At 44.6% G+C, this 14,164-nt stretch overlaps 1 protein-coding gene across 2 annotated transcripts in view; it reads left to right on the forward strand.

The window, feature by feature from the left end:
* Positions 1 to 14,164, forward strand: part of LOC146980765 (NACHT, LRR and PYD domains-containing protein 3-like) — a 26,666-nt gene continuing 12,502 nt past the window's right edge. Inside the window, exons 1-6 of one of the 2 annotated variants that reach the window (XM_085785766.1) lie at positions 1 to 42; positions 223 to 351; positions 1,961 to 2,205; positions 4,858 to 6,898; positions 7,346 to 7,519; positions 11,961 to 12,143. In XM_085785766.1, the coding sequence (XP_085641892.1) occupies positions 242 to 351; positions 1,961 to 2,205; positions 4,858 to 6,898; positions 7,346 to 7,519; positions 11,961 to 12,143 (2,753 nt within the window). In that variant the 5' untranslated portion in view covers positions 1 to 42; positions 223 to 241. The remainder of the gene's footprint in view (positions 43 to 222; positions 352 to 1,960; positions 2,206 to 4,857; positions 6,899 to 7,345; positions 7,520 to 11,960; positions 12,144 to 14,164) is intronic. The other variant, XM_085785767.1, reaches the window with a different exon arrangement.

The raw sequence follows: 14,164 nt of genomic DNA on the forward strand, positions 1-14,164 counted from the left end.
ATGGAATTGAAGTCTTTACTCAGATCAGAGCAGGAGAACAAGGTGAGTTCTGTCTTAATGATTCTGTTGTGTGGACTGTGGAGAAGATGAGGATCTGTTGGTTGTGTGAGGTGCAGTGTTGAGTTTAACCGTGTGTGTGTTTGTGACTTCCTGTTCTGTCAGACTTGGGGCTACTTCCTGTATTTATGCGCTAACCGTCAGTGTTACTGGTTTGACTCTCAGACTGACTGAAGTACAGAAGATGAGTGGTTGTGCAGAGGAGGAGGGGAACACAGGAGAGACTCCAGGATCTGAAGACAGTAATCCATCTGAAGATGATCCGTCCTCCAGTCATGAGCCTCCAGCTACAAGGTAAGAGACCTGCAACATCCAGCATTTTGTTTCTGTGCTGATGGCCGACAGTCCAGAGAAGACAGGAAATGAGAGAGAGATAAAGATAATGCATATTGCAGTTTATGGTTGATGCTTTGATCTGAAGTCCACCAAGTCTCCTCGCTGTGAAGCATTTGTCAGTTTCAGAGCTCCTCTAAGGTTCATCAGGGCCGACAGGCAGGAAGAAAGCCGATCTGAAAAACTACATAGATCCACATGTAGATACATGTTCCTCACTTCTGGAAAATAGAAACTATGATTGAGCAACATTCAAAACTAGAATCTCCGCCTCCTCCATCTCAGAATCCGAATTGTTGTGTAAAGCCTTTGACCTTAAAGACCCACTCCCATGAAAATCGTGTTTTTCGTGCTTTTCACATGTTCCTGTGGCATTTTTCTTGTGTTAGAGGACATATCAGCAGAAAAGGAAGTGCAAAATTGTATTTCTGAGTTTTTCTGCCTTCAAACTGCTGTGAACCAATGGCAGACGCAAACTGGCAGTTTCAAGGAGACTGGAGCTGACGTGTCACAGCTCCAGGGGAGGGCACTAGTGCTACAAGCTCCCGCCCCGCTCTGCATCTGGCTCAGAGGTGAAAGACTTGTCAGCTCGGTGTAGCTGTCAAAGTATAACAGGTATAGCTCACCTGGTAGAGCAGCTTGCACTGTGAGGAATGTCTATGTTCCAGTCTGGGATCAAATCCCAGTGTGGAGTTTTATGCTAAACGCGCTGAATCTGTAATTGTACAATGTCCAGCTGTCAGCAAGCGGGGGGTGGGGTGCGAGGAGGTGGCTGGGCGGGTGCAGAGCAGCGCAGTCTCCGCCCACCCTCCAGAGGTGCATTGCTAATGAGCTGGTTTTAAAATGACCGAAAAGGGTCACGGGAGTGGGACTTTAAAAGGGAAGTGAAACACCCAGCCAATTAAACACAATTCATTAAACTGATTTACTTAAAGCAGAAGTAAGCGATCCGGTCGTTTTCGCTAATGCTGCGTTCCAGGCAGGCTTTTGAAATCGGAAATTACAGCTTCAAGTCACAACTTACGACTTTGTAGCGTTCCAGGCAACCCACTCGTGTTTTTCCGACCTGTTTTACCTGTGAAAGTCACTATAACGGCCACTCGTAACTTCCGACCGGTGAACTCGTACCAGATCGAACTGGTACCACTTCACAGGTCGGAAAAATACGAGTTTCCTTGAACGCACCATAACAGTCCTCGTCCCTACGTCACCACATTCACGGCGTCCCTTGGCTGCACACACAGCCCTGCATGCCGTTCTCTCTCCTCATTGGATAAAAACTGTAGGATACGATAAATGTTTTCTCCTGGGCTCAGAGCAGAGCAGAGGGACTGACAGACCCGTGTTTCAGACCAAACACTCTATAGAAGTGATTGCTGTCGGAAGATATAACTATTTAAGACTTATATTAACACAAATATATCACTTACTTCTGCTTTAAACATGGTCAAACTAACACAGACTCTGGACAAACAGGGGTCAGATCATCTGGAACTCGTCTGAGAGGAGGAGGAAACGACCTGGAGGAGGTGGCTCTAGTTTAAACAGAAATGTGTCCATGTCTTCACAGAGAGAGGAAGAGGAGTGGTGTCTCTGTGGACCAGCAGCTGTCCTGCTGTGGTCTCTGTCAGGACGTCCTGAAGGATCCAGTCTCCACCAGCTGTGGACACTGGTTCTGCAGACAGTGCTTCACCTCAGACTGGGACCAGTCTGGTTCTTCAGGACCCCCCTCCTGTCCCCAGTGTGGACAAAGACCCAGAACCAGAGGTGGACTGCAGACAGCCAATCAGAGCAGCTCTGTGATGGACTGGACAGGTAAGTCTTTGTAGCTGTTGTGTCTTACTCGTCCAATAACACAAACTGATCTAAACCTGAAAATGTAGGTATTTAATTAAACAAATGAAACCAACAGGTGTTTGTTAAATTATAAAATATATTTACGAACAATCACAGCAGTAATGACAGGGAACTGTATTGTAATGGCCTCTAGTCGGACACATGGACGATGTGGTCCATGTGTCATTTTGCTTCATACTGGGTATGTCATGTTCAGGTGCCCTTCTTTTAGTTTTATGACTTCTACCTGACACTTGGCCTATTTTAGGAGGACGGACATTTAAAATGATGTCACTATTGGCAATGAGGAACAATAACTTACATGATTTTCAAACTAATGTAAGATGGAATTCATTTTTGTGAAGAGTTGATTAAACAAATTAAAACATAAAGGGATTTTGTTATTGGTTAGATGTTTTCTATGATTAGAAAAAATCATGATGTGATTAATATTCTGTATACTGTGAAAATTGGGAGCTACTTTGTAGTTTGTCCTTAGTGTTTTCATTGGTTTAGACTGGGCAGACAAGCTGTTCCTTGCTGTTTTTACCCATGAGCCAAACATTTTTAAAAACCAGAGAGTCTCTGATGTTCTCTGTTCTGCTCCTAGAACTTGAGAAATTAAAAAATAAAACATCAACTATGAGTGATGACTTTCATTGTTTCTAATTTTCTCTCTTAAATAATCTGATCAGATTGTCAGACTCTCTGGGCCCTAGTTTGGTGACGCAGTGCAGGTGGCACAAAACCCAGAACCAAAACCCATGGTGAGGTGGCATTTAGCTATTATGGCCCCCACCTGTGGAACAGCCTGCCGGAGAGCCTCAGGACCGCAGAGACAGTTGATATTTTTAAGGGAAGGTTAAAGACACACCTTTTTAGTCAGGCTTTTAACTAGATTTTAAATTCTTCTTATGTTCTTATGTGGTTCTATCTTATTTTATGTATCTGCTTCTATCTTGCTTTTAAAGATGTTATTAACCTTAAATAATTTTACTTGTTTTACTTATCTTTTTATTTATTATCTTACATATTTTTATCCTTTTAAGCTGTTCACTCTGTTTACTTATTTTTTCAGGGTTTTTATCCTATCTTATGTTTTTAGTTAGCACTTTAACTCCAGTGTTTCCTCAGGGGGGTCTTCCACGCTGGGAGCTGTGTCTGGGCTGCTGCTGGGGGCGCTGTCCCTGGGTCCCTTCGGCTCGGCTGGCTGTGGTCTGTCGGGGTCGGGGGGCCTGAGCGCTGGTGCCCCTGTGGCACGGCCTGCCACTCCTCCCAGTGTGGACGGCCCCAAAGATAGCGCTTCCTCAATCCTCAGTGTCATGCCATGTCTCCTTAGTGTCAGTAGTGTGTGTGTGTGTGTGTGTGTGTGTGTGTGTGTGTGCGTGTGTAGTGTAGTATGGAGGGGCTTCATTTGTAATAGTTTTTTCTATGTTCCTATTTATTTTAGTTTATTTTTTAAATGTTTTTTCTTTCTTTCTTTTCTTTTCTTCTTTTTCTCTGTGTGTAAAGCACTTTGTGTTACATGTCCATGTAGGGAAATTGCTCTATAAATAAAGTTTGTTTGCTTGATTGATTGAAGGTAGCGCAGCCGGTGTAATGCAAGTTTCGACCAGCGCAGCCTGGCTCAAGGTCAGTTTGGCAGATTGGTAGATCTTGGTAGATGGGTGTGGCAGCGCAGCAGGGGGAGGCGTCACAGATTCAGCTTGGCGCAGTGGAAGTTTCGTGCGAAAATGCCCCTCCGAGGGTGCGCTGAAAGCTCGCCTGCTCCAACCAGGTCTACTCTCAGCGCAGGGTGAAGCGCAGCCAGCGCAGTGCTAGATTGGTTCACCGGCGCGCAGTGCACACACGTCACCAAGACCTCACAGGCAGGTTTCCACAGTTACAGGCACATTTAGATGCAATAAATAACCACAATAACCACTATTTAATGCAACTAATGGAATCAACACGTAAATTTATATCTATACAGATTGTTACATCTGACGGTCAGATCAAAGGCTGTTGGCACGCGTAATGGAAACTCCACCTGAATTAACACAGCAGGGATGAACTTAATTAACTTTTTTTAATGTTGTGATTAGTGTACACCTCTCATCTTTCTTACACAGGGTTTAAATAAATGTGAGTTTCTTTATTAGTTTATTAGTTGTTGTTTTTTACACTGGGCAGCGGTTCTCAGTGTATCAGGTCAAACCTGATTAAGGGTATTAGTAAACTCATTATTCGGTCACTCTGAGCTCGGACCTCCGGACCAAAACAGCTGTTTCCTCCTGGGAGAGGTTCGGCCTCTGGCATCGCTGTCTCCTCCGTCCATGTCAAAGTATAAAATGACAAACTTGCACCGGCATCGCCCGCGGCGCAGTTAAAGGTGAGGAGAGGAGCTCATTTGATTGGTGAAGATCCGAATCGGCTGTGTTAATCCCACTTCACGCCTTTCTCTCCTCCTCCTGTCTCCCTCCCGCCCTGTCTCCTCCCTCTTTGTCGGACTGCGCTGTCCACCAAAATTGCAAAATACACCTGGACACGCCTCGTTGGCGTGGCGAAGCTGCTCTGCGCTTAGACTGCGCTCGGTCTAGGAAACTAGGGCCCTCTGTCTTCAGTCTGACTCTGTCTCTTCTCTCTCAGCAGATCGTGGTCTGCAGGAGGTTTTATATCAATATAAGATCAGTCTGAGGAGCAGATGTGAACGAGTGACTGAAGGAACTGAGGGAACAGGAAGTGCAACCCTCCTCAACAGGATCTACACTGAGCTCTACATCACAGAGGGACAGAGTGAAGAGGTTAATACCCAACATGAGGTGAGACAGCTGGAGACAACGTCCAAGAAGAAGACCCTCCATGACACTACGATCAAGTGCAACGACATCTTTAAAGACTTACCTGTCCAACAGAGAGAGGACGTCTCTAAGGTGTCACCTGTCCAACAGAGAGAGGACGTCTCTACGGTCTCACCTGTCCAACAGAGAGAGGGCGTCTCTACGGTCTCACCTGTCCAACAGAGAGAGGACGTCTCTACGGTCTCACCTGTCCAACAGAGAGAGGACGTCTCTACGGTCTCACCTGTCCAACAGAGAGAGGACGTCTCTACGGTCTCACCTGTCCAACAGAGAGAGGACGTCTCTACGGTCTCACCTGTCCAACAGAGACCCATCAGAGTGGTTCTAACCAACGGTGTCGCTGGCGTTGGAAAAACCTTCTCGGTGCAGAAGTTCACTCTGGACTGGGCCGAGGGCTTGGAGAACCAAGATGTCAGTCTGCTGGTTCTGCTTTCGTTCAGGGAGCTGAACCTGATCAGAGATCAGCGGTTGAGTCTTCTCAGGCTGCTCCATGTTTTCCATCCAACATTACAGAAGGTCACAGCAGAGCAGCTGGCTGTCTGTAAACTTCTCTTCATCTTTGACGGCCTGGATGAAAGCCGACTGTCACTGGACTTCAACAACAGGGAGGTTGTGTCTGACGTCACACAGACGTCATCAGTCAACGTGCTGCTGACAAACCTCATCCAGGGGAATCTGCTTCCCTCGGCTCTGGTCTGGATCACCTCCAGACCTGCAGCAGCCAATCAGATCCCTCCTACGTGTGTCGACAGGGTAACAGAGGTCCGAGGCTTCACTGACGCCCAGATGGAGGAGTACTTCAGGAGGAGGTCCGGTGATGAAGATCTGTCCAGAAGAATCATCTCACACATCCAGACGTCCAGGACCCTCCACATCATGTGTCAAGTCCCAGTCTTCTGCTGGATCAGTGCTACAGTTCTGGAGCACATGTTGACCACAGACCAGAGAGGAGAGCTGCCCAAGACCACGACTGACCTGTTCTCACACTTCCTGCTGGTCCAGACAAAGAGGAAGAAGAACAAGTACGGTGAAGGACATGAGACGAGTCCACAGGAGCTGACGGAGGCCGACAGGGAAGTTCTTCTGAAGCTGGGGAGGCTGGCGTTTGAACAGCTGCAGGAAGGAAACATCATGTTCTACCAAGAAGACCTGGAGCAGTGTGGTCTGGATGTCACAGAGGCCTTGGTGAACTCAGGAATCTGTACTGAGATCTTCAAAACAGAGAGTGTGATCTTCCAGAAAACAGTCTACTGCTTTGTTCATCTGAGTGTTCAGGAGTTTCTGGCTGCAGTCTACATGTTCCACTGTTTCACCAGCAGGAACACACAGGTCCTGGAGAACTTCCTAGGAAAACAACATGTTGGTTTAAACCTGGATGACTTCCTGTGGTTAGCCATGCAGAAATCCCTCCGCAGTAGAAACGGTCACCTGGACCTGTTTGTTCGCTTCCTTCATGGCCTCTCTCTGGAGTCCAACCAGAGGCTGTTAGGAGGTCTGCTGGGTCAGACATACAACAGTCCAGAAACCATCCAGAGAGTCATCAACAACCTGAAGGAGATGAAGACTGATAAAATCTCTCCTGACAGAAGCATCAACATCTTCCACTGTCTGACGGAGATGAAGGACCAGTCAGTTCATCAGGAGATCCAACAGTTCCTGGAGTCAGAGAACAGATCAGAGAAGGAACTCTCTGAGATCCAGTGTTCAGCTCTGGCCTACATGCTGCAGATGTCAGAGCAGGTTCTGGATGAGTTGGACCTGGACAAGTACAACACATCAGAGGAGGGACGACGGAGACTGATCCCAGCTGTGAGGAACTGCAGGAAGGCTCGGTGAGTCCAGACATGATCAATATAATTATCGATCAGTGGTTTAATTGAGTTCAGATTCAGATTGAGTTCACACAGTTTTCACTGATTTTCATTATTCTCGGTTTGACTTTGAAACATTTCCAAGTGAGTCGTGTTTTATTTTTTAAGGTGAAAAGCTGTGAGCTCCAACATGTGGATCTTCAGCTCGTTGTGGTTGTTGCTGTTTAATCAACAAAAACACTCATTTAGTTTTCTTTATTTTTACCCTTTGGTTTTATTCAAACCTGATGAATCTTCATCTAAAACACAGATCCAGATTAAACCAGTGCAGGTCTCAGAGTTTCCTGTCAAACTGCTGAAGCTCAGATGTTCATCACATCATCACGTCCTGTCATCAGATGCATCAACTGTGTTTTTACTGCAGCTTTCATCTCATTTCATTCTGACACGTATTTTCTCTCTTCACAGACTTGTTGGTTGTTGGCTCTCAGAGAGTCACTGTGAAGTCGTGGCCTCAGCTCTTAAGTCCAACCCCTCCCACCTGACACAACTGGACCTGAGTGGAAACATCCTGAGTGATTCATCAGTGGAGGTTCTGTGTGCTGGACTGGAGAGTCCAAACTGTAGACTGGAGACTCTGAGGTGAGTTCACTGACTGGACCTGTTGGACTTTTGTCTGTGTTCAGTTCAAATGTGTGAAGTTCAGTTTGAAGCAGCGACTGATTGTGACTCCATGTTACTGCAGCTGGTAGAAGGTGAAGGGTCAGAGGTCACTCAGAGGTCAGTGTGATGATGGTGATGATGATGATGATAATGATGATGATGATGATGATGATGATGATGATGATGATGATGATGAGCTGCTCTCAGATGAAGCTGCTAACAGAACAGCTGGATCAGCCACTGTAGCTGAAGCTGAGCAGATGTGATGTAGATCTGAGTTTTCCCTCTTTGCTTGGTTCAGGGTCAAAGGTCAAAGGTCAAAGCAGCTTCCCAGTGTGAGAGGTCAGGTTAAAGTCCTGTAGCTCAGAGAACAGTGTTGGTTTGATGATCCCACTGTGGAGACCAGTGGCGGACTGGCACCAAAAAGAGGCCCTGGCAATTTTGACAGAGAGAGGCCACATCGCCTTCTCAGGGGGATAAGTCTTAAAATGTGTGCAACACCTTCTCATCACAATCCACGCGGCATTTGGCTGATCAGCTGTTATTAAAATCCAACTCATCGATAACAGGATCACGATATTAGACCACCACTCACATTACACAACAAACCATTAATCCACACTCAAACCGAAGCAACAATAATGTCAACTGTAGCCTACTCAACAAGCTGTTACAAGGTATACAACAGATATGACAGACAACCTCCTGTGTGTGTGTGTTGTGTGTGTGTGTGTGTGTGTGTGCGTGCGTGCGTGCGTGCGTGCGTGTGTGTGTGCGTGCGTGTAAGAAAGAGAGGGGGAGAGAGAGATAAAGTAAAAGCTGCTAGCTGTTAGTTACCGTAGCTCAGGCGTTGGTCTCCGTCAGGTAAAAGCTGCCGTTTATTCCTCAAATGAAGTTTAAAAAGTTGTTGAGCCTTGAGTTATCCATCACTGCAGTTGAAATACCCGCTTAACTGCTGGACGCAAAAACCGAGGGGGCGTCTGTTTGTTTACAGTTCACGTCTGGGGGGGCCAGATACACACCGGGCAGGAGAGCCAGAGCAGCTCTGTGCCTCTCTGAAATACAACGAGACGGCGAGTGGCTTCTACGGCCGCTGCCTGGCCGGACGTAAACTCATTGAGTCCCCTGACCGCATGTCCCTGCTTGAGAGCACTGTGTGTGTCTCTCTCTCTCTCTGTGTGTGTGTGTGTGTGTGCCTGTGCGTGCGTGATTGAATGAGTGAGACAACCTACAGTAACCCCCCCTCTCCACCCCTTAGAATAAGTTTTAATGTTGAAACATGTTAAGAGTTAGTTTTGTGTTAGTCCGTGGCATAATTTGCGGCCGCCTATTAACGCAGCCGCTCCGCTTTATTTATGTATCTATTTAGCCTATTCATTCATTTATTTATTTATTTGTGGCTGCAGCCGCCTATTGATGCAGCCGCTCCGCTCCACTTTATCTATTTGGTGGAGCCGCCTGCGGCCGCAGTGGCATTTGCCCACATTGCCCAATGGCCAGTCCGTCCCTGGTGGAGACACTGAGGCTCATGAACATCAACACTGGGCTCCACAGGAAGGAAGCTTCAGCTCATGGTCACATGACATTAACCTCTTCCACTCCCACCCTATTTTGAAGCAAAAACGCATACAATTCCATGCTCAAATTATTATAGCTGTAGCTTCCGAACCACTTTGACTATATCCATAAATGAGGGCTTGCCAGGAAAGGGACACTGTAGAGTTTCTTGTGAAAGTGTCAGAAACACTTCAGGTATTACTGGAACAGAGCAGTGGTCTAGTAAGTGTGCAAAAAATTAAGATTTTTTGTCCGCCTAAAAATTAATAAATGATTAAAAAATAAAAAACAGCCTTTGTGACTTTATCCATGAAGGTAAATTAAAGTATGAATCTGTAAGCACACTATCAATGAACACCAAGTTCAAATTTGAAGAAGATAGCACAAAGTATGACCATTCTGCAGTGTTTTTTTCATGATAAGATCCAGGCGGACATGAGAGTCAAAATGGGGAAAATAGGCTGAATCTGAATCCAAGTCAAGCAATTTATTGAGAATCAAATCACTCAAATCAATGAATGATTCATGATTGATTTAATTGTCAACAACCCCCTCCCACGCACACACACGCAGGAGGGGGAGGGGGGGGCGGTTGCTCCGTGTTTTGCCCATAGCTTACAGTCTATGGTTGTGACATCGTGACGTTCCGTTCAGCTACACAACACCGCGACCGCGAGCAGCCGTTACAGCAGGGACACGGACACACACCATAATACATTCATGACACACACACGCACGCACATACATACACACACGTGTGACGATCGTGACGATTTGCTCCGTGTTTTGACATGACGTTTAACAACACTGCGGATTTGCGCACACTTAGGCTACATTTACAATTCTTCTTCTTCTCCATCTTGTACACATTTACTATGTAATAAGTTAAATCTGTATTTATATTGTCCATTGACCTTTCCGGAAGCTGGTAACATCAACATCCGTCTTCCTGTAACTTCAAAATAAAATTGTGAGACTGTCTCCCTCGGTTGAACAGCGGTTGAAATGAGGGGGAAAAAAAGAAAAAGATTTATAACGACGGTTATACTTTTGGACTGATATTTTGTTTATTCTTGCACAAAGTAAATGATAAATGAAATAAAGACAATGCTAAATTTGAAAAAACAAACAAATAAAAACATAATGAAGCCACAGATACCAAAAATGCCATGTTTAGTGTTGTAGTAGCCTGGGCAAGCTGAGATGCCGGCGTCCCCCGGGAGTTGAAGAGGTTAAAGGAGTTTACTTCCTGTCCACAGTGTGTGTGAAGCAGCCTCTGGTCACATGACTCCAGTGTCAGTGAGGGGTCAGAGGTCAGCTTCAGACAGTGGACAGTGTCTCCTGAGCCACTGTGACTGTGTCCACAGCCTCTGGAGCTGAAGCTCCATCCAGCTTCAGCTCCTCAGCTGCTCTCTGCCAGTGGAGCTGTGAGGAAGAGACCACTTCACAGTCAGTGTGGACAGCAGGAAGCAGCTGGGACACAGCAGCTCTCCGTCTACCTGACAGGAGCCTGAAGCTCGGCCTTCAGCAGCATCTGGTCTGATGTGGATCGGCTGTGGATCCGGGTCCTTTCAATGTGTTTGTGCTGCAGCGTCTCAGTGAAGATCACACTCGTTCTTCTCCATCATCAGTGAGGTCAGCTGAACACCTGTCAGGTGTTGGTGCAGGAGGCTCTGGACGTTAGCTGAAGGTCACCTGGTTGTTTCTGCAGGTCTCAGTAGCTCCGGTGGTGGACTGAGGCCCAGCACTCGTCCTCCTCCAGGTCCCAACAGAACCAGAACCAGAACAGGGACCAGTTCTTCCTCCTGGAGACGCCACAGTCCACTGTCGCTTCGTTTGTTTACGTCGTGAGTCAGAGAGTCACAGAGACTGAACAGAGATCTGATGAGGGATTTATGGTCCACAGAACCAGAACCAGAACCAGAACCAGAACCAGAACAGAACCAGAACCAGAACCAGAACCAGAACCAGAACCAGAACCAGAACCAGCTGTCAGGATCAGACTGAGGCCAACAGGTATTGATCAGATATTGATTGTACATGGACAGACTGAGCTGAGGTCAGCAGCAGCTGATGAATCTGTGCTGACATGTGGATGATGTGTAGAAGGCCACATGATGAAGATCCACCAGAACAGCTTCTCATCATCACTATCAACTGGTTTAACACTTTGAACCCCAAACGAATGAAAACGAAATGAATTAATTTTGTTTCTTTTTGAAACATTCAGTACAAAAAGTGAACGAGCCATCTCAGAGCAGCTTTACTGAACAAACACTTTATGAAACAAGAAGACAGGAAGTGACTGAATGTCTGCTGTAAAAACTTTATTTACAAAGAAACAGAACAATCTGCATCATAGGACCACACGTTCTGATCCACATCACACCTCACATCTTCCTCATCGTCCTGCTGCTCGTCTTCCTCTCCTTCATCTCCCTATTGGTCATGTGACTAAAGAGTCTCAACACCTGAGGATGTTTCCTGGATGAAGCAGCTGGTTGATCTGTTACACAACTTCAATCAGCTGTTTGTCAACAACAATGAAAAGACAAACTCATCAGTGTGTTTCAGTCCCAGTGTGAACTGCTGTTCACTTCAGCTTCAGTTTACAACCAGAGGTTTTCTGTTCTGACAAACAGTGAAAGAAACTCAACATGGAGCTGTTCAAACCTGTTGTTTGGACTTTGTTGAGCTTTAACATTTTTAAAATGTTTTAATTTTGTGTCAAAAGAACAAGAAACATGTTGATTGTTCAGTCCACACAGACTGATGTGATGTTGTGTTCACTGAGTTAAAAGAACTGAAAAAGACACATTAAATAAAACAACAACTCAATCTTCTTCTTTTATTCTTTATTCAGATTGATCGGCTGCAGGTTGTCAGAGATCAGCTGTTCTTCTCTGGTCTCAGCTCTGAAGTCCAACCCCTCCCACCTGAGACTCCTGAGACACCTGGAGCTGAGCAACAACAAGCTGCAGGATTCAGCAGTGAAGGATCTGAGTGGTTTTCTGGAGAGTCCAGACTGTAGACTGGAGACTCTGAGGTCAGTTCACTGACTGTTACTGTTGTAGATCTTAGATCTTTGATCCACAACTGAACCTGATTGATCTTCACTCAGAACTTGAATCATTGACTTTGATGTCATGAATGAAGGACGTTTGAAATAGTTGTTGTCTCATGTTTCCACTTGTTCTTCTCTCACACTGACAATGACTCTTCACTTTCAGCTCATTTCACTCCATAGTCATCAATAATCAATAATCTGATTGTGTGTGTGTGTGTGTGTGTGTGTGTGTGTGTGTGTGTGTGTGTGTGTGTGTGTGTGTGTGTGTGTGTGTGTGTGTGTGTGTGTGTGTTGATGATCCACAAGAACAGCTTTTTACCATCACTATGAACTGGTTTAAACTAGTTTTAACATTTTTTCTAAACTGTTAAAACACAACTGCTGAAACAGTTCATTTAAAGCAAAACTAAAGAACTTTCTGTTTTGGTTGAGTTTGGCGGCGCCAGTGGACCAAAGCAGTAGTGTTTTGCCTGAAGGAAGACTCCATTTCCCATGAGCACCAGCGCGTAGCGTCGTAAACATCCAGATCTCCTGGTGCATGGAAATGAACAGAAGACGTATAACCTAAGTTTCTGTCTCCAGCAGCTGTTTGAGGGATGAATAGTGATGAGCTAATGTATCTGTAGTGGCTGTTTGTCAAAAATCTAAAAAGTATCAAAACACTAAAATAGACAAAATCAAATCAAAGGGCCACTGAGGCACCTGAGCAGTGACTTTACAGCAGGAAGAACATAATGTCCAGGCAAAAAATAAAGTTTCTCATCATGGGTTTATTTCCAACAGTGAAGAGAACAAACAAAGAACAAAGGGTCCTTGCTGCCTCCCTTGTCTGTGGTAAAAAACCATAAGCCCACCCAGGTGCCTGGCCTCCTCTACCTGTCCACCATACTTCTAAACTCCCCGGTGCCTTCAAAATAAAAGCATTAACAAATTACTCAAATTAACTCAAATAATACTAAATATAATAAACAAACTAAAAGTATATTTCTGAAAACTAAACAACAAAATATAACTAAATAAGGGATTAAATATTACAAAAATAACAAATAGCTCCAACACCATCTACACAACCCGACAGGAAGGTGTCGCATTGCTTGAATATCACCATTATTTGCAAGAATCCCTCCTCGTCATGAAAGTGAAAGTGAAACTTAAGTGAGAGCCGGGTTCCTAACATCCACCTCGAAGCTGCTTAGTGCCAGTGAAGGCGACACAGACCCACTCAGGCCATGACAGAGGTGGTGACTTTGTGGAACAGTCTGGAGCAAGAGATCAAGTACAAACGTAAATATATTTAAAAAGAGGTTCACACATATGGAAAGCCGTTTTAGTCATAATGAAATAAATTAATAAATGCATAAATAAATAAATATAGCCATGAAATGAGTCCCGAATTAAATAAATAGGATGATAAATAGATATAAATGAAATATAAATACATATATTTTTATTTTAAAAACAACATTTTAATTTTTTCAGGAGACTTTTATTTTCTAACGTCACATTTATTTATTTCCAGATACTTTTATTTCATAACGTCACATTTATTTATTTCTGGGGACTTTTATTTCATAACGTCACATTTATTTATTTTATTTATTTTTTCTTCTCAACCAGAGTACCAGTACTAACACATAGCGAAGTGGATAGGAAAGTAGATTGTTCAACAATTCACAACAACAGCACTTCCGCACACTAGATCCAGCGCAAAATAAGGTGAATAGGCCGTCGTGTGATGTTTTACTCTGAAAGGGTCCAGATAAACCCGCCCCCTCATTTGAATATTGCAGCATGAAATAAAAGAGCAGTGAAATAAATGTGACGTTATGAAATGAAAGTCCCCAGAAATAAATAAATGTGACGTTATGAAATAAAAGTCGCCGGAAATAAATAAATGTGACATTAGGAAATAAATAAATGAGGCGAAAATAAAAGTCTCCTGAAAAAATAAAAATATTGTTTTCAAAATAAAAATATATGTATTTATATTTCATTTATAT

This window comes from Trachurus japonicus, chromosome 9, assembly GCF_045865225.1.
Source record: "Trachurus japonicus isolate A0001 chromosome 9, Traja_1.0".
NCBI lineage: Eukaryota > Metazoa > Chordata > Actinopteri > Carangiformes > Carangidae > Trachurus > Trachurus japonicus.